This window comes from Ictalurus punctatus, chromosome 24 (genome assembly GCF_001660625.3).
Source record: "Ictalurus punctatus breed USDA103 chromosome 24, Coco_2.0, whole genome shotgun sequence".
Classification (NCBI taxonomy): Eukaryota; Metazoa; Chordata; class Actinopteri; order Siluriformes; family Ictaluridae; genus Ictalurus; species Ictalurus punctatus.
Window position 1 is genome coordinate 9,993,809 of NC_030439.2, and position 23,061 is coordinate 10,016,869.

At 38.1% G+C, this 23,061-nt stretch overlaps 2 protein-coding genes and 1 long non-coding RNA gene across 8 annotated transcripts; 2 read left to right on the top strand and 1 right to left on the bottom strand.

Moving 5' to 3' along the window:
* Positions 1–1,424: 1,424 nt before the first annotated feature.
* Positions 1,425–12,492, top strand: sytl1 (synaptotagmin-like 1). 6 transcript variants are annotated; one of them, XM_017455312.3, is made up of 15 exons: positions 1,425–1,988; positions 4,583–4,722; positions 4,872–5,014; positions 5,179–5,314; positions 5,410–5,464; positions 6,179–6,236; positions 6,331–6,395; positions 6,667–6,756; positions 8,185–8,351; positions 8,443–8,545; positions 9,838–9,999; positions 10,106–10,184; positions 10,293–10,392; positions 10,534–10,727; positions 11,481–12,492. In XM_017455312.3, exons 2-15 carry the CDS (start codon positions 4,607–4,609, stop codon positions 11,615–11,617), a joined length of 1,605 nt encoding a protein of 534 aa, XP_017310801.1. In that variant the 5' UTR covers positions 1,425–1,988; positions 4,583–4,606; the 3' UTR covers positions 11,618–12,492. The 6 variants fall into 6 exon arrangements, with proteins under 6 accessions (XP_017310801.1, XP_017310802.1, XP_017310804.1 ...); XM_017455313.3 differs by lacking the exon at positions 1,425–1,988 and adding an exon at positions 2,026–2,242; XM_017455315.3 differs by lacking the exon at positions 1,425–1,988 and adding an exon at positions 2,026–2,238.
* Positions 8,539–14,056, bottom strand: LOC124626268 (uncharacterized). Its single transcript, XR_008393415.1, has 3 exons — positions 13,947–14,056; positions 9,859–10,027; positions 8,539–9,354 (listed from the first exon to the last, which is right to left on the bottom strand). It is a non-coding gene; the product is annotated as an uncharacterized LOC124626268 (long non-coding RNA).
* On the top strand, positions 13,279–22,333 carry LOC108257078 (digestive cysteine proteinase 2). Its single transcript, XM_017454491.3, has 11 exons — positions 13,279–13,469; positions 15,114–15,179; positions 15,255–15,347; positions 16,161–16,333; positions 16,486–16,735; positions 16,837–17,032; positions 17,922–18,112; positions 18,193–18,284; positions 18,522–18,683; positions 19,957–20,146; positions 21,482–22,333. Exons 1-11 carry the CDS (start codon positions 13,394–13,396, stop codon positions 21,667–21,669), a joined length of 1,677 nt encoding a protein of 558 aa, XP_017309980.1. The 5' UTR covers positions 13,279–13,393; the 3' UTR covers positions 21,670–22,333.
* The last annotated feature ends 728 nt before the right edge of the window (positions 22,334–23,061 follow it).

A 23,061-nucleotide genomic window follows, 5' to 3' on the forward strand; every position in this document is an offset into this window, starting at 1 on the left:
AGTTCAATTATATTAGCCCCATTTTCTGTTTAATGGTGGACATGTTAATGTTATGTTAACAATATGTTAATGATAAAGTACTAATATTGTGGTGCATGGCCTATTAATACACCACAAACAAGTGGGTTGTCATATCTATATACTGTACATGCATGTAGTGGGGGAAAAACGTCCTTTATACACAGAACTACAAATAAAACTACTATAATTATATACTACAACTATATATATATATATATATATATATATATATATATATATATATATATATATATATATATATATATATATATATAAAAACTATGTGCAAAACAATACATACATAGTACAGTATAAATAGGCTAACTAGACAATCCAAACAGCCAAACAGAATAGTATTAAAGTTGATTAAACAGTAGTTGTGTGAAAAGCAGCAGAATGAGAAATTGCATGTAACTATAAACCATGGTAGGCCACTTGTCCTCCCTGCATGCTTACCTGCAATAACCCATTATATTATTACCCTATCTTCCTCATTTCACTCAGGAGTGTGTCTGCTACGATAGCACCTAGAAACACTAAATGTACAAAATAAGAAAATGTTGTACCTGCAAGAAAGAAATGGAAAGAAAAGAGGAAAATTACACCAAATTAAAATAAATAATGTTATAACTGATCATCAAACCAAAGGGTTGAAATATTCTATCTGAAGAATCCATGTATAATTTTTTATGGACCCATAGTTTCCAACCAAAATTTTTCCGTTCTGTGAGGTTACTTCTAGATGACAGTTAGGATTTACTGGTCTATCCATCCATCTTCTATACCGCTTATCCTTTTCAGGGTCACGGGGAACCTGGAGCCTATCCCAGGGAACATCGGGCACAAGGCGGGGTTACTGGTCTAGCTATTTATAAATAATAATAATAATAATAATAATAATCATCATCAATCCATCCTCCATACCGCTTATCCTACACAGGGTCGCGGGGGATCCCAGGGAACTCGGGGCACAAGGCAGGGGACTAACCCATTGCAGACACACACTACAGACAATTTGGAAATGCCTATCAGCCTGCAATGCATGTCTTCGGACTGGGGGAGGAAACTGGAGTACCTGGAGGAAACCCCTAAAGCACAGGGAGAACATTCAAACTCTGTACAGAGGGCAGAGGTGGGATTCGAACCCCTAACCCTGGAGGTGTGAGGTAAACGTGTTTAATGTTGTTATTATTATTATTGTTATTATTATTATTATTATTATTATTATTATTATTATTCTTAAAAGCTAATACTGATTCTCCAAGTGGAGAACTTCAGCCACTTAATGACTGCATGCCCTTGAATAATTGCAAAAAGACTGCATGCTGCTTGTGTTCTTTCCTGTGTATTTAGTGGGTGTACTTGGGCAAGACTGTGTATTTTGCAGGTGTGGACTAATAGCTATTGGGACAGAACTAGATGTAGGCACTGCCACACGAAACAACAACGCCATGCAAATTTACGTATGCGCATTTCTCTCTGTTTGTTTGTGTGTGCATATATTACGGAGAGAACGAAAAAGCAGAGAACCGATTTGCTCCATAAAGTGGATGACTTTTCACTATTGCTTTTATGATTGCGCACTTGCAGAAACTCTGTAGTCCTGTGAAGCATATGGTCAGAGGCGAGAACGCGGGAGAGGGAAATGAGTAGAATAAACATGAGGTGAATTGATAAATGGGATGGGTCCCTGTGCGTACGTGTGCGTGCTTGCGCGCGCACGTGTGTGTGAAAATCCGGTTCACGTTTTGTACTGCGCCTGCAGGGCGGGATCGGACACATTCAGACTGTTAATGCCACTAACTCGGACCACAGAGTCTAACGGAGAGTTAATGTTAACCACAACTCGAATAAATGCTACTTTAAACAGGACGCGTTCACTGTGTCGGTGTGACAATCTGTTTTCCACACTGGCTGCCCTTCAGATCCTGAACTGAGACACCTGGGGAACTTGGCGACAGAGACAGGTGCGTTATGTGCGTTATCACACCTGCCACATACGACACATAGTAGACGTGACTCGTTCTGATTAGTAGGAGGATGGTTTTAGTGAACATACATGGTGCGCATGGTGAGGTGGCAAGCAGTGCGCGAGGATTAAATCCTGAGGGTGTGGATGTCATTCAGGAGTAATGACTTGACAGTAGTGTTGGATGTAGAGTTCCTGACTACCTGGACAACTTCCAGGAGTGTGAAGAGGTTCTTCAACTAGATTTCGTAGGTAGAGTAAAACGGTTTCCTTCCGAAAACTGAAGGTTGTTTACTTAAGTTTGTCTTAAGTACTCTTGTGGCAGTTGTACCGCGCATGCGCGCTGATATTTGGCAAGTTCCCCTTCAGCAGTAACTCTCTATCTCAGGCTCAGGCATTGGTTTACCTGACTGGAACTCTCTTTGTTCTGCAGGGAAGTACGTCTTCCCCTTCAGCTGTGTATTACCCCATTGAATAGTGTGAATGATGGTATTGTAAGACGCTTTTTAAAATTTCTACTTTGTTATTTTTTTTGTGTCATTTAGTGGAGACAGAATCACTGTTTCTTGTTTGGTATAGGACATTACATTAGATGGGACACCCTAATTACAATAGATGTGCATAGTGGCCATAAAGAAGTATACCATTGTTTTTTTTTTTTTTTTTTTTTTTTTTTTGGTGGGAGTATTATAAAATATCTAAAGCAATGATGATTTAATTGATGCCCTGGACATGTAGACATATGAATGGCGGTCTGGGAAAACCCTTCACATTGTGAATTTTTAATGTTGGGTTCTAGAATATTCTAGAATTTAATTAAAATCTGGTTACGTAACAAAAGGGAGAACATGTCATTTCAACTCCACTTAAAGATGACTCAACTAATTGGAAAAAAAAAATTAACATTACTCCTAATTTTGAAGAATTTTGTTTACAATAGGAACTACTGATTAACACTTTGATTGTCAGTATCATACGCATCAGGTAATGTCTCATCACCTGAGGTAAAAGACCTCAGAATTTAAACCTCTTTTCATTCAACTGATCCCGCTGACATCGGTGGGGAAATAATCACTGATTAATTCAGTTAATTCTGTTGTTTTGATTAATTTTTTTGTTATTAATGTCTTATTTACTAGGTCATTTAAGCCTTACAATCTTTGTCTGCTGTAATCTCTACAGACTGTGTATGTGTACTTCTCTGTGTTGCTGCTGATATGATGGTGCAGGACCATCATGGACATTTTGACAGCCAGTATCTGATCATAAGCTGAATTTAATAGACTCATATTAATTTCCAAGTAATTTCTTAAAGTTCAGGCATGAAAGGGTGGTACTGGCAGGAAAAACTCCATTTTTGTCTAAACCTGTTTTTTGACCAAATTTGTAAACATTTTTGGCTGTTGTTCAAAATTCAGTCATAGCGACAGCTGATTGTTTTTTTGTAGAATGCCACACATACTTGGAAAAATCATGACATGAAAATTTATCAATAATCATGACATGTTCAAAATGCAAGCAGTTCCCATATGTTTATTTTCTGGTCACTGATTTTTGAGTCAAATTCTAAGATATTTAATAAAAATAAAAAAGTCCAAACCCTCTAACAGCCATCTTCGGGATTATCAGTAGTAAGACCACTCTTTCAAAACGTTTTTGTCCTTTATATGCATGTAGTATTGTCTTTTGTGTTAGTATGTGATTATGTTGTTGTTGGTTGCATAATTAATAAAAAAGCAAAAAAAAAAAAAAAAAAGCCTGGATATCCATCCATCTATCCATTTTCTGTAGATATACATCCGTCCATCCATCCATTATCCTACACAGGGTTGCGGGGGAGCGTGGAGCCTATCCCAGGGGACTCGGGGCACAAGTTGGGGGACACCCCGGGCGGGGTATCAGTCCAGCACAGGGCACAATCACACACTCACTCACATATACATTCACACACTACGAATAATTTAGAGATGCCAATCAGCCTACAATGCATGTCTTTGGACTGGGGAGAAAACCAGAGTACCTGGAGAAAATCTATGTAGCACAGGGAGAACATGCAAATTTGCCCAAACCCAGGGCAGTGGTGAGAATCAAACCCCCAGGTGTGAGGCAAACATGCTAACCACTAAGCCAGCATGCCCCCCAAGCCTGGTTATTTATATACAAGTTAAAGTATATAAGTAAAACTGAGTTAAAACCCAGCTAAAAGCCTCACAATAAATGAACCAAAATCCAATACGTCTGATATTCCTGCATTCTCTACAGGACAGGAATCTGTTTTGATGTTTGTCTTCTCATGATGTCATTATGCTAAAGTCATGTTTTATTGGGCAAGAGGTATTTATCTAGAATTTCAGAGGGAAATATTTGCATATAAATGATTCTTAAATTATAGTGTGCAAAAATTTCTTAATGTGTCCTATATTCAACATATGCTTATTTGTAGATTTTCATGAATACAGCCCCTTTAGGTCAACAGTGTACTATTAATCTTACTATATCCTTGATTAAAATCAAGTCTGTGGGATGGGGATTGAAGAATTATGCCAAGTTGACTGATTGGTGATGATGATCTTGTTGATGTTCCTGATGCAGTGTTTGCTGTGAAGTGAGTCTACTATGGAGGAGGAAACTCTCTTGGATTTGGGTCATCTGACTGAAGCGGAACAAACCATAATTTTAAATGTGTTGTTGAGGGATAATGAATTGCGCAACCATGAGGAGGGCCGGATCAGGTGTGTTTGTGAGTTAAAATGTTAATATTATTATAATATATTGTAAAATATGGTGATTAAAGGGAAAGTATTGCTATTTGTTGTGTATGTATGTTATCATGCTTCCATGTAATCTGTATGTGTGTGTGTGTGTGTGTGTGTGTGTTTAGCAAACTCAAACAAGTGGAGTCAGACCCCGTGCGCCTTCACTTCCTCACGGGTGCGTGGTTCAATGAGCAGCGAGCCAAGCGCTATCAGAATCAAGGGACCGATGTTGTTCAAACCTCTATACGCCGCAAAAGGAGGGATAAAGGTCATTTGATCTCTCACTGCCCATTTAAATCAGACAATGTGTCATAGCTGTATGCTCTCACTGTATGCCATCTTAGTCCTGCATATGTAAAATTTTAATACTTTGTTCACCTTTGCACATATTTACAATTTTTGTCCAATTTTACTGTGTTTTTCATTGTGTAGATTTGCCTGTGATGTCGGTGTTTAAAGAACAGAAATCTCAGAGGCAGGAAGAGACCACAGAAGTGAACACAGTAGACCTGGAAGATGGAGAAATTATAGAAAAAGAAACAAATATAGAGGACAAGAAAAAAGAAAGGTTGTTTAAATCCTATTTCAAATCCTATAATCACATGAATAAACATCAGCCTAAACTTCCCAGGACCTGAGCTAACTTAAATAAATCTTCCTCAGTCTCAACCTTAGTGTGGCCCCTGAACCACGACCAAGGACCAAACGAAGCGCAAAGGTTAGTTTTGCAGGTGGTGTGTGTATGTATACACCATATATTAACGTTAAAAATATATATACAGTACTGTGCAAAAGTCTTAGGCAACAGCAAAGATGCCTTCAAACATAAAGAAACATTTCTACATTAAAAAAAACAACTAGAAAGTGCAGTAATAAACAGTAATAAATGAAACAAAGTCAATATTTATTTTGCTGACATTTTGCTGTAGTTTTATAATTTCTCTTCACTGGAACTAAGAGGCCCAAACCTGTTTCATCATGACAGTATCCCTGTGCTCAATGTGAGGTCCATAAAGACATGGTTTGACAAGGTTAGAGTGGAAGAACTGACCTCAACTGCACTGAACACCTTTGGTGCGAATTGAAATGCCAGCTGTGCACTAGGCTTGTCACTTGACTTCAATGCCTGACTTCACTAATGCTCTTGTGTGTTTATACTGTATTACTGCCCCAGTTTTGGAATGGGCACATATTGGTGAGATTGCCAGGTATCCAAATACCTTTGACCATATAGTGTACCTTACAGTCTAATTTAGACTCACGGTGGAATCTGAGATTGAACAGTGAATATCGTTTTTATGCATTTGTGTATTTGATTGTAGACTTTTTTGGTTGTTTTTTTATTTTGCTAAAGAATAAGCCATCCCTAAAGAATATTTACAATAAACACAAAACTTGTATATAATTGACATTTTGCTATCCTTCTCTCTAGATGAATATTCAACAAAGAGATGACATTTCAGAAGTTGAGTCAAGGGAAATTACTGAAGGTAAGTTATTTTCAAAACAAATGTCCTAACAGGAACTAACGGACGTGTCTGTGTCCTTATCTGTCTCTTCTTTCTGTCCATCCTACTGTTTCAGGAAGTGTTACAGATACAGAGGCTTTAGAGGACAGATCACTGCAGAACACAACATCGTCGCTACAGGTATTTACACAAAATACACATGTATTTGTTGTATGTACTTATTAAGATGTCTAGTTGGATTGATTATGCAATAATGTGTGATGTACCCTATATTCAGATCATGAGCTCTTTTTTTCATTCACATTTATGGCATTTGGCAGATGGTCTTATCCAGATCGACTTACAGAAGTGTTTTGAAGTCTTTATCAGTAAATACACCTTGATACTGGTCATGGGCTAAGAATGCCATCAGTTGAAAACTCTGTCTTCTATGTGGTCTGCTTATGTATAGGCTGATTCTGATGGCGATATTGATTCTGGCAGCACTGAACTGGACTACACCAGATTTGGCTCAGTTAACAACTTGTACTCTAATCATACGGTATGAAGCAAACACTCCTGCATACAGCTATGCATTGTACTGCAGAAATGCAGCAATTTACACCCATTTCACACTTCGCAGTGCTTTAACTGACACATCCTCACCTCCTCAATCCTACAACCTTCAGCCAATGATACCAAAATCAACTTCAATCCATGAATGTTTTGTTAGGATGGTTATGACATATAAGATACTTCTATAAATAAACAGAATGAGGAATAGAGGGGTTGTTTCTTTATTCAGGAAAAAAGACATGTTATACCATGAAGATCTCAGCAGCCTTTACTATGTATTTATTTGCACCTTCACCTTGACTTAATCAGAAGATGTTCACAGAGTACAGACAGCTGGGCACCAGCTCCCTAGTAGAGTCAGGAAAGTGTAAACATCTAGCATAAATATATCAAGGCAACATTATAAAAGAAAAGTTTGTCTCACATTCACATGCATAGATGGTTCTAGAATTATAAAACAAAAGTGTCAAATATTTAAATCCTCTCGAGGAATAAAGAATTGAAGAGGCCACCAGAGTGAGTGCTTCCTATGAAGGCCTACATGGTTTTTTAAAACCACGTTACAGTATGGAATGTAAACTTATGGAATAAACTCCCCACTTTCACTGAAATTCCCAAAATATATAAGAAAATGGGACCAAAAATACATGGGTAACATGGGCTTGGTGTCTCACAGTTCCAGGGTTCAATCCTGAGCTCTGGTTATTGTCTGCATGGAGTTCTGTATGTTCACCCTGTGTTCATTGGGATTTCCACCGGGTACTCTGGTTTCCCCCATCATACAAAAACCTGGCTCTAAATTGTCCCAAGCATGAGATGCAGTAGTTTTTTTATTTTTATTTTGTAATTCTGCCGTAACAAAGAGGACTAAACAATGTCCATGATCAAAAAAATCAACAATAATTCTGGGTTGTACAGAATATATGCTTGGTATTAAACAATCCAATGTGCAAATCCAAAATCGTATTTAAAGAACACGGGGCTGAGTAGATACACAGAATATCAGATGCAAACCAGAACAAAGTGATATCTAAGGCAGGAAAACCAGAAAAGCAAGGCAGGTGTCAAACGCAGGGACAAATCATAATAACCAAAGCTCAGCACTTACTCAAAAGAATAGCAAACTAGCAAGTTCATGTGCGTTTTATATGATGCAGACAGGAAATGAGCATGAGGATGGGTTCAGTATTCAGGGTAGTCTGCCATCTGGTGGCTTTTTGGAGGACTGTCCATGTCAGATGTTATGTATACCTTGTGTCCAGTGACTGGCAATACCGTTAGGCAACATATTTAACTGAACAGACAGTGGAAGAAAAAACAACTCGTGTGTCCTAAGCAGTGCCATGATCATGCTGTCTATCAGTAAGTCTGTGCTAACATTAGCTAACAGTGTGACTGTGTTTGTCTCCCATAGATGAGTGGCAGCATGATGAGCCTGTACAGTGTTGGGGATTTTGGAAGTGTTAATGTGAGTGGCCAGATCCAGTTCTCTCTGCAGTATGACTCTAGGAAAGAGGAGCTTCATGTGCGAGTGTGTCGATGTCAGGACCTGGCTCCAGCGCGTAAAAACCGCTCTGACCCGTAAGCGTTGGGATATTTAAACATTAATGTTGAGAGGCCATTTCACAAGTGTATGTATATCCACATTCACACACACATGTTTTTTATGCAGGTATGTGAAATTATACCTCCTTCCAGATAACACATCTCACAGTAAAAGGAAAACTTCAGTAAAGAGGAAAACCTTAAATCCTGTATATGATGAAACAGTCAAGGTAAGAATCTATATCAGTTATAATTGCATAGTAAAGTATAGCTTTCAAGTATGCTATTATTGTTGTTCTTGTTGTTGATGATGCTATTAACTACATATCATATAAACCTACCACATAAGTCACTTTGTAGGTATACAGTACAATTGCATTGCATAATACAATCCATTACTTAACATTAACAAGCCATAAGTCTTAGCATGAATAAGCACAATGTTAAAGTAACAAGTAATTGATTTTTTAAAATATTAATACATATATAGCCTTGATGACGGGTTTTGTGAACTTCAGTGAACCTTGGATTGTCAATTTACATTAAGTTGAAACCATTTAAGGTGGGTGTTGGAATCAAAATTAGAGAGAGAAAAACCTTGACTCTAGGAAAGGAGTTTAAGTAACTTAGGATCTTATTAATGAGTAATAGAAAAATAGAGTGTGAGATTGACAAACTGATTGGGTCCCTTCTGTGGTGGTCTGACTTAGGGCTGTGATTGAAAGAATAAGATCTCCAATACAGGCAGTATAAATTCTCTGCAAGGTTTCTGGGCATACTCTTTGTAATAAGGTGAAAAGTTTGATAATCAAGTAGAGATTTTGAGTTAGGGAGCTTCTCCTGTGAATTGATAGGAGCCAGTTGAAGTGGTTTATCTTACAAGCATGCCTGGAATTGGTTCTCGGTAGAGCTGTATCAAGCATATCCCATTGGATGAAGACCTTGTGGGCAGGCCTAGGACCTGCTAGAGAGATTAGGTTTCTTAGTTGGCTTGGGCTCGTTGGAGATCCCCTAGACCTGTGGCTGGGGCTCAAGAAGTCTGTGATGGAAAATGAATAAATGAGCGAATAATATACCTACATTAGCCGATGCTTATTCCATACATGTCTAAAAATAAGTATACATAAATTATCATGAATAAAATGACTATGTTCCTAAATGATAAATTCATTGTAACCCACTGTTAAACAATATTGATTAATACAAGCATTAATTACGTTGTTTACATTATTTATGGTGTATTAATGTAGATTTTATATTGATAATGTTAATTTGTCACAAATTAGTTATTTAAAGAAACATTAATGTTTGTTTAGATTTGATTTGAACTGGAGTCTTCTTTCATTTGTATTCAGTAAACACCATGAGGAGTAAGAGTAAAACGATATGATTTAAAATGCATACATATTAATAATTTTTTATATTTTAATAGATTTTAACATAAAATGGTACAGCTCATCTATAACTCCATATTTATAAATTATGCACATTAATGAAAAAAATACTCCAATCTTTATCCCAGTATAAAGTACGTAAATCGGACCTGCTGGCTCGTGTCCTCAGTGTGTCAGTGTGGCATATGGAGCGTGTCCGGAGGAACCTGTTCTTGGGGGAGGTGGAGGTGCAGCTCAATCAGTGTGATTGGAGCCAGAGTAAACCAGCCTGGTACCCTCTTCAGCCCAGGGTGAGTGAAATACAACCTGCAACCAAAACTGACAAATGCAGAGCCAATTGAGTGTGCTGTGTCATGTAAAAATGATCTGTTTGACTGGACTATCACTTTCTGTCAGGTACAAATGAATCCTGAAGCTGTCCTCAGCAGGGGAACCATCTTACTAACACTTAAATTCATACCACCTGGCTCTGAAGGTCACTGAACACACACATATAGAAACTGATGTATACAATAATAATAAATCATATATTATGCATTTGCACATATGTATGTGTGATAGCTTTGCAAATTTGTTGATACAGAAGGAGGGTTCCCTCTCACTGGTGAGCTACATATTTGGCTGAAAGAGATTGTTGGACTCCTTCCCCCAAAACGTGGCACTCCAAATATCTCTGTAAAAAGGTAAACGTACACACATTCACAAAAATCTGCAGAAAAATGAATAACTCTGTAGGTAACAGTACCAATATGATATAACAAGAACTAATCTGTACTTGTCTTCATAAAAAAAAGTACATTTGAGTGTGTATGGTGTGTTTGCAGTGTGATTTTGCCAGATGAGAGCGGTGTTAGTGGTCAGCAGACACGGGTTGTCCGTGGCTCAGTCAGTCCTGTATTCAACCACACTATGGTGTACGATGGTCTGCAGTCTGTTGACCTCATACAGGCCTGTGTTGAAATTACTGTGTGGAACACTTCCAGCTGTCTTGGAGGCGTGCACCTCAGCACAGGCTCAGGTACAGTGGGTATTCAGATGCATACATTGATACTCACAAATACACTATCATGTTTTCCCCTCCAAAACATCCATTACACAAAATGTGATGCATAACAATTTCCAAATGCAATGGTCTTGCTGGAATGATCCTTTACTTTTGTTTTATATCACCTTCCACTTCTCTCCACTTACATTACATTCATAGAGTCTGTCTCACATTCTGCAGAATACCGTGCAGTTCATCTCACAAAATTTAATGAGTTTTGTTTAATTTATGAATCATTCCTGACATATCTCCTGTTCTTCTTTTTCATTAACTTTAAGTTTTCCTACTGTTGTAGCTTGACTGTGCTAATGTATCCCACCTCAGACAGTGTAGAAAAAATATTCATCAGGCTGTCATGTTTCCTAGTAATATATTAGCTTCGGTTTACACATGATTCCCCCTTGATGATTTCTCAGGTTTTGTAGAACTGATCCTAGACTAACATGACGATCTTCCCAGGGATTTTAATCTTCCTCGGATTTGACCTACATTCACAAGGATTGTTGAATTCCCCTGCAAAAGGTCCTGTGTAAAAGGGAATAAACAAGCACAGATTTTATACCTTTTATTATCAGTAAGGATTTCTTAAACATAGAATGTTACAATGCTGGTTTATTGGACTAAACATGGCTACACAACACAACACAGCAGAGCAGCTCAAAATGATTGTTTAGTGTGTGTGCAACTCTGTACATCTTACATGTATAAAATGTGTGTGTTAATTAGGTGTGAGTTATGGTCAGAAGGTTTGTTGGATGGACTCCACTGAAGAAGAAATCAGTCTGTGGAATACAGTAATCCAGAACCCCAACAACTGGGTGGACATCTCTCTGCCAGTCAGAACCAACCTACAGCTGTCCTGAGAGTAACATACCTGGCCTTGTCTATCTAACAAGAAAGTCCAGTGACTTCCTCCTTTGTTCTTTCACAGAGAATTATTTCTTTCTCTCTATGACATTCTGCAAGTAACTTCAATTATATAATATAATATGTTGGTCTGTGCATTCTTGGTTCCTATAAGGAAAAATATGTATTTTGCTATTTATTAGCAGCAATATGTAAATTTTGAGGACCTCTCTGGACATCAATGCTGACCCCTCAGAAAATCATAGTGGTTGGGATTGTGAGTTTTCTGCTCTGTTAAGCCTCCTCTCTGGGTTGTGGTGAGATGACGTATGACATATGATAAATCCATGTTGGCATATGAGTTCAAAAACTGTGTGCAAAATCAGCTCTGAAAGCTCTGAATTACTCTTAAGCTTTCCATAGTTTCATCAGCAAAGATAAAAATAATAATTGTGGAATCTTTAACAAAATGTCAGTAACTGAAAATGTCACATGTCTATTCAGTGCTATTTTTTTTCACAGTTTGTTACATTCCTGCTTTATTAAATGTTTTGTAAATAGTATATGAATTGTATAGTATACATTGGGAGCACCTGGTGTGAAAGATGTTGCCATGTCTCAGGATTACATGAGGCATACGTACAGCATTGCCAACAGCAGTTAGAGCTACATGATTATTTTCTGCAGGAGTCATGCTTTGAACAGAAGCAAGCAGCCTGGTGTTGTACAACAAGGAAGTAATATTGTCCCCTCCTATTGCCAACTGCACTGGCAAGTTTGGTACTACCAACATGGGAGTATTAAAATAATTTGTTAAAAAAGAGTTCTTAAGGTTGTAAAAGACAGAATGGTTTTGTATCTGTTAATCAAATAAATAGAAAAGTGATCACAATGTTTCAGTGTGTGTGTGTTCATGGCTGTGTGTACCATAAGCTTGATCAGGCAAATCACTTGCAATTTCCACTTAGATTACATTTTAATTTATCGTATTTTATTCATATTACATTCACTGTGGTGAATATAAAAGGTGTGTGAACCATCATTTGGTAAAACCCCAAAACTTGGATCTGTTTTCCTTAGTGGCTTAAAATTAAATCAAAGCAAAAAATAAATAAATAAAAATGCATATGACGAGTGTTCTTAATGTAATCAGTTGGACTTGATTTAATTTACTCCATTATCAGTTTGTTTTAGACTTGGCTGTTTTACGCACAACCATAATGTAAAGTACTACTCAGAGTAACCACAGAAAAACAGTTTGAAGATAAGGTGCCATTATCTAGTATAATGTTTAGTTTCAAGTTTTGCTTCTCATCTTAGGTTTCAGCCAATCTTGAGTTACACGACGTGTTTTGTATCCTGTCTTTATGTGCGTGTCACATTTGGATCAATCTTGTCGGTTTAATCTTTTGCTTAGGTTATACAATAACTGCAGGATACCTGTTTTTTTTATTCCTGACCTAAGCAAATCTTATTTTAACGGCTGGATACTAAACGACTCCGTATTTGATACACAGTGTACCATCTAGTGTGTGAGTTATTATGCGACTACCCCATATGAAGTGCACTTGTATAGGGGGCATGAAGCTGTTTAAAAGTGCACCCAGCGCGTGCGGAACTTGAGTTGTTTCAGCTGACTGAGATCATGTGAGCGCGAGTCACTTGAAGTCACGTGACTTCTTGGAGCCAGGGCTGCGTATTTTGATTGGCGCGCGCGCCGCATGTCGCTACATTGATAAACAAGAGCTGTTAATAACACGGTGAAGTTTTCGGGTGATTTTGTGCAGTTGTTGATGTATGTTTTACTAACCCGTCACGTCACCATGTGGATCTTCCTAGCTGCGGGCGTTTTGGTCAGTTGTGCTTCAGGTAGGACTGCTTTCAGACACACACATTCCCCCAAATGTATACTCGAAAATTCATTTTTCTGTAACCGGATATTGAAATCTGTGGCCTGTAACATGAAGCCGGTTTAGGTGGCTGGCCAGGTAAATTTCAGTTTAATTTGTGACAGCTCTGGGTTTTAGGTACAATGAAAGTGGCTCTGCTTTTACCAGTGTTCATCGCCATAGTAATTTACACTCCATGTCTAACCTGCTCCGCGGCAGGTGATGTTCTGGGTAAGAGAGCTCATCCACCCAAATGGACCAATCAGCTGTGAGCAAAGTGACGCAACTAATTCAACTCCCCAGCGCGAACTATAAGAAGAGCACTTCTCATAATTATATATATGAGAAGAAGCCTCTAATTATAACAATTTATATTAAATGAAATGACAGATGTTGGAGTTATAAGTTTTCAATCCGTTTATCCTCATTGTGAGGCTGTAAAAGTAAACTTACTCACTTTCACAATCAGTAATGTTCCCGAGCTTTGGCAGCCGCAGCGGTGCCGCAGCGGTACCCCCCCAAGAACTGCACATTTCTAATCTGTGTGCAGTGACAGGAGAGTTGTTGCTATAGACATGATGAAGTACCGTAATTTTCGGACTATTGAGCGCACCTAAATATAAGCTGCACCCACTAACTTTAAAAAGAAAAAAAAATTTGTACATATATAGGTCGCACTCGTCTATAAGCCGCAGGTGTCCACGTTGTAACATGAGATATTTACACAGGAAGATGTTACACAAAGATTTTTTAAAAAACTTTTAATTAAATACGTACCGTAAATGCTTTTTTTCCGAACAGTGTCTGTAACACGGCTGGTTTAAAAAAAATAAACAATACAGTTGCCTACCAGGAAAAGTCATTGATCGCTATCTTCATCTTCCTCCTGCGCACTAAAACCACTAAAGTCGCCTTCTTCAGTGTCGGAATTGAACAGCCTCAGAATTACCGGCGCTTCGTCACACACTTGAAAGCTGCATCATATGCATTTCTTCGTGTGTTTTCTGTGATGGGGGGGTGTGCATGAAGCGCAAAATGACTGATCTGAAGAATTTAGTGTGAGTGCGTTTGATTTAATTTGAACCACTGAATCCACTGTGACCTGTTCGGTAATTTCATTGGTCCGATGTGACGAGGCTAAATGTTTTGGCAGCATGAAGCGCGTTAGCTCGTAAAAATCCATAAATTAGCCGCGTCATTGTTTAAGCCGCAGTGTTCAAAGCGTGTGAAAAAGTAGCGGTTTATAGTCCGGAAATTACGGTATTAGGCCAACTTAATGTAGCTGGAACTATTGTTGGATCTGCTGTTATACAAAGGGCAGTGGATAAAACGTTGGGCTACTGATTGGAGGGTTGTGTGTTCAAACCGCAGCTCTGCCAAGCCACCACTGTTGGGCTCTTGAGCAAGGCCTTTAACCCTGAACTGCTTGGATTTATAAATTAAATAAATGTAAGTCGCTCTGGATACGGGTGTCTGCCAAATGCCATAAATATAGAAAATTACAAAACACCTTCTGACCAATCAGAATAGAGAATTAAGCAGTTATGTTGTATATTGAGTTAAAAAGGGATCACATGACTGTTTTGATGTCCATATTTAAACTCTCTTTTTCCTATGTCTATAGTGTTGCAAGCTTCACCTCTTGCAGGGCGGACGGTTCCTGATTTTGGACAAATGTACCACATAAAAGGTAGTCACAAGACTTTTTGTCCTCTATCCTTGCAATGGCTGTTAAGATTTGGACTCATTGTAACTCCTTTTGAAGGTGTGATCTCATTACCCTATGCTGAAATCAAGGAACCATTTGAAGGCTGGTATGATCTACAGGGGAAGAGAAGCAGAATCGATTATTACCATGGTGAGTTTGGTTTCACAATATTGGTTTTTAGGACCCCTTTACCTCTTATTGTGCTGACCTGATGACTTAAGGATAGTATCAGTTGTCTTGAGTCAGAACATGTTTTGGAAGTTCGCCTCGCTTTACTGCAGCTGCCAATAAACTATTTGTTCAGAGTAAAGTCTCCGGCACTTTAGACCCTTTAAAATCTCATGACGATTGATATGCTCATCATGGTGAGATAAGTAGCCGATGAGCTGGATCAGTCGTGTTACATGATCTGCTGATTTGCTGTTCACTGTAGTTCCGTCTCTATACCTGATTTGGCCACTTTCTATGTTTTCACTATCGGGTCCAGATGTGTTTGAATCAAATACTACAGCGGTGTAGATTTCCATGAGCAGGAAGAGTTTGAATTTCTTCAAGCCTTAATGTCTTTCAGAAGATGTACACTTCTAGTGACCTGCTTCTTGTGACAAGTATCTAATGCTCAACAAAAATCATGCTGTACAAAGGAAACCCAAAACAGGAACTTTCTAGTTTTTGTTCAGCATTTCTGGAATCTTTTAGTTCCTTATACTCTACAGGAACCTTTGGGGAAACATGCAGTTGTCAAAGAATAATGTAATTTAGTACAGAGGGTTAATCTGAATATTGACATTAATAATAATAATAATAATATAATTTAAAAAATATATATTTTTTTTCCAGTTTGTGTGTCTAGCTTGTGACCACTCCCAAGCCACTGCACCTACCGCTTATCTTTACACAGGGTCTGCTTATGTATACATAATTAATGTCTGTTACTTCTGCTTTGTGGTAACTCATTGGCAGGACAAGTCTCCACTTTTCAGCTCGGAGCAGCAGGAGATCAAGGTGTCAGCTACAAAATCACACCTGTGACAACTGAGACTGAATTTAATGCCATGAAATGCTTCCAAGTCAATGGCACTAAGGAGGATCCAGTTCTGCCTCAGGCTGCCCTACCTGATCTACAGGGTTTTCAGGTGTCCACTTTGTTTTAAGAAACTTTTTGTTTTAATAAATGTTTGTGCCCACCTTTTGAATTATTCATCATGAAAGTAGTTCACATAACATAATGCTTGAATATGAGACAATTTTGTTTTGAGAGTTTTGACGAGTCTGCATTTGTGTACAGTTTGAACAAATGGAATACTTTGCGGGCCTCTTGTGTGAAGTGTGGAAGAATGTCACTACTGTTGGACACAAAAAGAACACTTACCGTCTGTGGGTGGCCCGACCAGAGGGTGGGGCATCACTGGCCAAACCTTACCATTATGAAATGATGGGCTACAACACGCTTCTGGGATCCCACTATGACAAATACCTCATCGACTACAGTGACTTCAGCCCTCAAACCAATCCTAAAGACTTTGATCTGCCAGAAGGTAAAGTGCCCATTATTTTCTCACACTTGCTAACACAGGCATGTATAAATTTTTGTGCTTCTTAATAATGAAATATCTAATTGATGTTTTTTTTTTATTAGGTATGAGCTGTGGTGCTTTTCCTGGTCCAGGAGTGGCACACAGAATTCTTGCCAATCCCATTCAAGACCTGATTCATACTTCTCCTGTGGGCCATGCCCATCGCTTATTTGGACACTTTAAGGAAAAATATGAGCGTAACTATGAAGATGAAGTGGAACATGAAAAGCGAGAACACAACTTTGTACATAATGTTCGGTAAGGAAATAACTTAATATTTAAAAGTCATAAAGCCCTATTTTATGCCTCTGTCACTAGGTGGTGGAGGATTGTTTTGGGGTCATCTGTCTGTCCAAGATTCACGTTTGCACGATATCTCAAGAACGAGTGTTTGAATGTTTGTAGGATTTATATGGGATTATCATTGTAACCTGCAGATAAAGTGATCTTGGGTTTTGGAATTTATCCAAACAGGCTCAAGGTGACATCAGGGTCAAATGTCTGTCTGAAAGGACAAGACTTGTTTGCTGTTGTGTTGGACATTAGGTTTGTGTAACATAATGATTTGATCAACTCTATGTGATTATGCTGCAGTGATGTTCAGTGATGTTTAATGATGTATTACATTACCTGCCAATCCTTATACATTTTGCACAGGAGCTGTGCGATATAACGTTGGAGTACACTAGTTCGAGTTGTCACTCAGTTAGACCAAAAGAGCTCTTTTTCTCACCAATAAAATGGGATGTGCCAATCGAGTTATGAAATATAAAATACAATTTATAGTATGTATGAAATGTTTATTTAAAGTGTGCTGTTATGGTCTTCTTTACTGATCATTACTATGGAATAACCTAAAAATGTTTCATTTTCACAATTGCCACTGGCAACAAGCAGTTCCAGACTCCACAGCTGCCGATATTACACCTTCCCTTACTCTCCTTAAACCTGATCTAGTACAAATGCTTGTTTTCCTGTCCTTTTTTGTTGTTGTTGTTGTTGTTGTTGTTGTTGTTTTTAGACTGTTGGTTCTGGACAGTTAAATTGTTGCCTTTATTGGTTTTCTTTTCAGTATAAACATTTATTCAAGCCCATTAGATACTAAAACTATATGATTTGCTGACAATTGTGCTTCTCATTTTTGCAGGTATATTCAGTCTATGAACAGAGCAGGCCTGTCATATTCCCTCTCTGTCAATCACCTGGCTGATCGCACAGAGGAAGAACTGGCAATAATGAGAGGTGGGAAACGGAGGAAGACCCCTAACAAAGCTCAACTATTCCCCACTGAACTCCGCTCGCTCACTCTGCCTGACTCACTGGACTGGAGGCTGTATGGTATGTTCTGTACATTGGATTTGGTCATGGGTTGACCTCTTTGATAAATATTAAGGCTTTATTACCATCTGCACTGTTAGGTGCTGTGACCCCTGTAAAAGACCAAGCAGTGTGTGGGTCTTGCTGGAGCTTTGCGGCAACAGGAGCACTAGAAGGAGCGTTGTTTCTAAAGGTAAATGCATGCAGAATGTATACTTGTTTTGTGCATGTACTTTTCTTCCTTCTTACAGTTTGTCTAAAGGGGACACTTTGTAGAATTCTGGTTACACATGAACTACTAATGAAACCTAGCTGCTGTTGAATGACTGAAATATTTCACACTTATTACTCTTCCCTTCATTGAGCATCGGAAAAACTTGCAAACGCTAAGCATTCTTACCATGTCCTTTCTTCTTCTTTCTCCTAACAGACCGGGGAGCGTGTGGTTTTGTCTCAGCAGATGCTAGTGGACTGTACATGGGGCTTTGGGAACAATGGCTGTGATGGAGGCGAAGAGTGGAGAGCATTTGAATGGATCATGAAACATGGTGGCATCTCAACCGCGGAGAGTTATGGTGGATACACTGGCATGGTGTGTATTAATTACCCATGAGTAACAAGTGGCATGTGTTCTGTATTCATACAACTCTTAAGGATTTTAATGTTACCACCATAGTTCAGATGTATGTCAGTCCCCCAGTTAAAACTTGCAAGTTACCCTCCACTGCCTAATCCTAATTTTATATTTATTTATACTGTTGGAATGAATTTTGTGATATTACTTAAGATGTTAACTCCCAAATTATTGGCACCACTCATGAAAATGGGTAAAGATGTACATACAACAAGAGTGCCATGTTTTAAACTCCAAATACAACACGTTCCGTGTCTTACATTTTATCACATTTTAACACAAGTTTTCATAAGTATATTGCCAAAAGTTTGTGGACACCTGACCATAACACTTGCATTTGTTTTTTGAGCGTCCCATTCCAGATTTAGTTTTAGTTATAACTTTGCTTTTCTAATTACCTCCATTGTTGTGGTAAGGCTTTCCAGTAGCTTTTGGAGCTTGGCTATGGGTTTTGCCCATTCAACCACAAGAGTATTAGTGAGCTCAGGCACTGATGTTGGGTGAGGAGTCCTGGGGTGCAGTCACTGTTCCAGTTTATCCCAAAGGTGTTCAGTGAGGTTGAGCTCTGTTTCTGTGCAGGATACTCCAATTCTTCCACGCCAACCTTGACAAATCATGTCTTCATGGACTTCATGTTATGCACAGGGGGCACTGTCACGCTGACACATGTTTGGGTCCTTTAGTTCTAATAAAGGGAAGTTGTAAAGCTACAGCATACAAAGACAGCCTGTATAATTGTGTGCTTATATTGTATAGGTGCATAATGACTAGCATATATGATCTATGAATATAGTATGATAATCAATAACATGATGTATGGATAGTCCACAGGATGGGTTGACTAGTAAGTAAGATGGTAGTGCATGGTGACCATGTTTGTCAGGGAGATGAGTAGGAGATGGTTTGTTTAGGATCAAATTGCAGAGGGACTTGATGTTAAAATATGCTACATTGCAGTAATGGGGCTACTACATTAGTATTCTGGCTGTCTAATCAACTGGTTCATGCTCTTTTGGGCTTTTAAACAAGCTTTTTCATGCCTGACAGGGTAAGATTCATTTAAACCTCTTGTGAAATGGGTTTGTTTATTATTAATAATCCTGTAGTACAAATATTAAGAGGGCTGGAAAGGGCAAAACCTGTAATGCACTATTTTAAACTGGTATATGTAAATGTTTATACATATTGTACTGTTGTTTTTACATTTACATCCTCTTTGGATTTGTTTCAGAATGGCCTGTGTCACTATAATGACTCCTCTCTAACTGCCCATGTGAAAAGCTACACCAATGTCACCAGTGGAGATTTGGAGGCTCTGAAGGCTGCGCTGTTCAAATATGGTCCTACTGCAGTCAGCATCGACGCTGCTCACCGTTCCTTTAGCTTCTACAGTAATGGCGTGTATTATGAACCAGATTGCAGTAAGTTATTCCTTTATACTTTCATTTTATATTTGGGCCATTTCATGGAATGGATGCCATTTGCTTTTTGTAACTCTTCCAAATTAAACCTTTTTGTTCTTCTTCTTCTTCTTCTTCTTCTTCTTCTTCTTCTTTTATTTCTTCAACACTAAATCTGATACACACACACACGCTTAACTATTCAAAATGTACATTGGTCCATCTCAGGTAATTTATTTATTTACATTTTATTTTATATTATTTTATTTATTTATTTATTTATTTATTTATTTATTTATTTATTTATTTAAAACAAGGTTTCTAAGTGGACGATGGTTGCATTTTTCTCAGTCATGTGACCACAACTTGAGTGTCATTTTAAAAAGCTTGTTTAAAAGATTCTCAACTAATTCCTTTTGTTTTCCCCTCAAAGCGTTTATTTTAAAGAAATGGTTGGTTACACGTTCAAATATTTGATTTGTGACTAAAAAAAAAAACACTATATATGCACACAAGCTGTATCTTGCTTTAAAAATGCAAAGCCATGTTTTTTCCTTTTTTAAAGGAGACCAAAACCTCATTTTATAAAATTATCATGCAATTTATTAAACAATTGGATAAATGATTGGGCAAACATTATTGAAAATGGTGGTTACCTTTGTGTTTTAGAAGGGGTGGGGGGACATTTTAGTAACAAGAATGATCATTGGATTAACGGGAATGACCATTGGGCAACAGGAATGTGTGGCCGTTTGTGTGTGCATGGCTGTGCCTGCATGTTGTGTGCATGCAAGTGAGATTTCTGCATTGAAGGGGTGTTCTATGTGCTTGTTCACGACAAAGGAGGTAGAAAGAGAAAGAATGGAGGGGGTAGAGGGGAAGATGTGGAGAGAGACGTTGGGAGACATAGAGGGAGGGGAGATGGAGAGGGTGGTGGGTGTGTCTTGCTCATTACCCTGCTGCATACCATTGGTGGCATGGGTGTTCTAGGTAGTTTTTATGAATGTTTTAAACGATATTTTAAATTTGCAGTTAGATTAATGTGCAGCACACTGCTTAATAATAAAATGTATTTTTCATGCATATTTATACACAATGTCCTGGGGATGGAAATGGCACACATTCAGTGAAATTGCTTATGTACAGGAATGAGAACTTCAATTCAGAGACTTTTCCTTTATAATGACGATGTCAGATGTGTATAATGGCAGATTTTGCAGCATGCTCTTAGAACAGCTCTTGGACTCGGTACAGAAAAATGACTTTTTTCCCTTATATACTACAAATGCAGTGGACAATATGTGTGGTGTTTTCCATTGCTATTAAAGTGATTTTTCCCCTCCCTTCATGATGTAGAGAACGGCCCAGATGACTTGGACCACGCTGTACTGGCAGTGGGTTATGGGGTACTGGACGGACAGCCTTACTGGTTGGTGAAGAACTCCTGGTCCACTTACTGGGGTAATGATGGTTATGTGCTAATGTCCATGAAGGACAACAACTGCGGAGTGGCAACTGGGGCCACATACGTTACACTGTCCTAATATAGGCCTACATTATTAAAGAAAAATGCTCAGATCTAATTGTTGACAAAATAGAGCTGATTTTATGTTGAACTTTTAAAGGAAAAAAAAAACTCAGTATTTGCCTCTGAAATATTTCCTTCACCCAAAACAGCAACAAATATTGCATTGTGTGTTCTGACCACATGATGACACTCAAGTTAAACAAGTTTCATTACAGCATGCATGATCGATCTGCCAGATTCAATTTTTATTTTTCTTTATTTTTTGTAGGTGTTGTACTGCTGTCTTTTAAACCAGTTATGTAGAAATTAAAATGTTTGTCCATGCTCCTTCACATTTCACAACTAACATGAATACCACTATGTTATGTTTTGTTGTGCAGCTTTATTGTACATACACAGAGTAGTGGTAGTGTTAACTGCTGGAAATGCTAGGTACTGAATTACAGCAACTTTTTAAAAAAGTATATATTTTTTAAATTTAGTTTCTAATCAGTTTTTAATTAGTTTTACCTCCTGCAGGATTCTTGGGCAAAGTTATTTGCATCTGGGTCAAGTAATTTTATGAAATAATTGACATCCAGGTGCCCAGTGCTTGGGTGTCTGGATGTAATGAATTCATTGTTATGCTTTGGGAAATCCTAATGTTTGCTCTTTTTATAATTAAAGTTATGTTTACCATAGTCTATATGTCTCTCACTTTATTTATTTAATATTTTATTTATCTATGTATTTAATATTTTATTCACAAATACTCAAACCATTTAAGATCAGAAACAGGAATTTTTAAAACAGTCACAAAACACTTGGGAAGGGGAATGTGTTTCCTTCCTGAAGTAGCTGCAAAGACCAAGAAGTCTTTCAGAATCAAATAAGTAGGATTATACAATTTGAAGGAATGGATAGAAAGACCATTTTCAGAAATGTTGTAATCTGTCATAATCCATGGGTAACATCTCAATCTAATGGATAGGAGGTACTCTGGCTTTGGCGTGTGTGCATATGTACACAAGAAGGTGTCCAGGTGAGTCTCACCCTCCATGACTGTTGGGAAAGGTGAAACAGAACTACATTTCCAAGAAGGGGAACTCTGCTTTAAAGGACAATGCTACAACTAAGGCATTGCTTAGATCCCTTCGGTGCTCTTTTATGTAATGGCCTGTTGTCATGATCAACTCTTAATTGTGCAGGTTTAACAACTAAAACGCAACACTAAGAATAATGAAATATTAGTATTTTTGCTGCTTATGTGTACTATACTCAAATGTTTTTCTTTGAATAAGCAAAGGAGGTGCATGAGCAGGTCTGTAATACTGATGGAACAATATTCTACACATAACATGTTGGTACAAGACATTTCCTATCATACACTCTGTCATGATATTACTTAAGGTTCTTTAACAGAATGAAC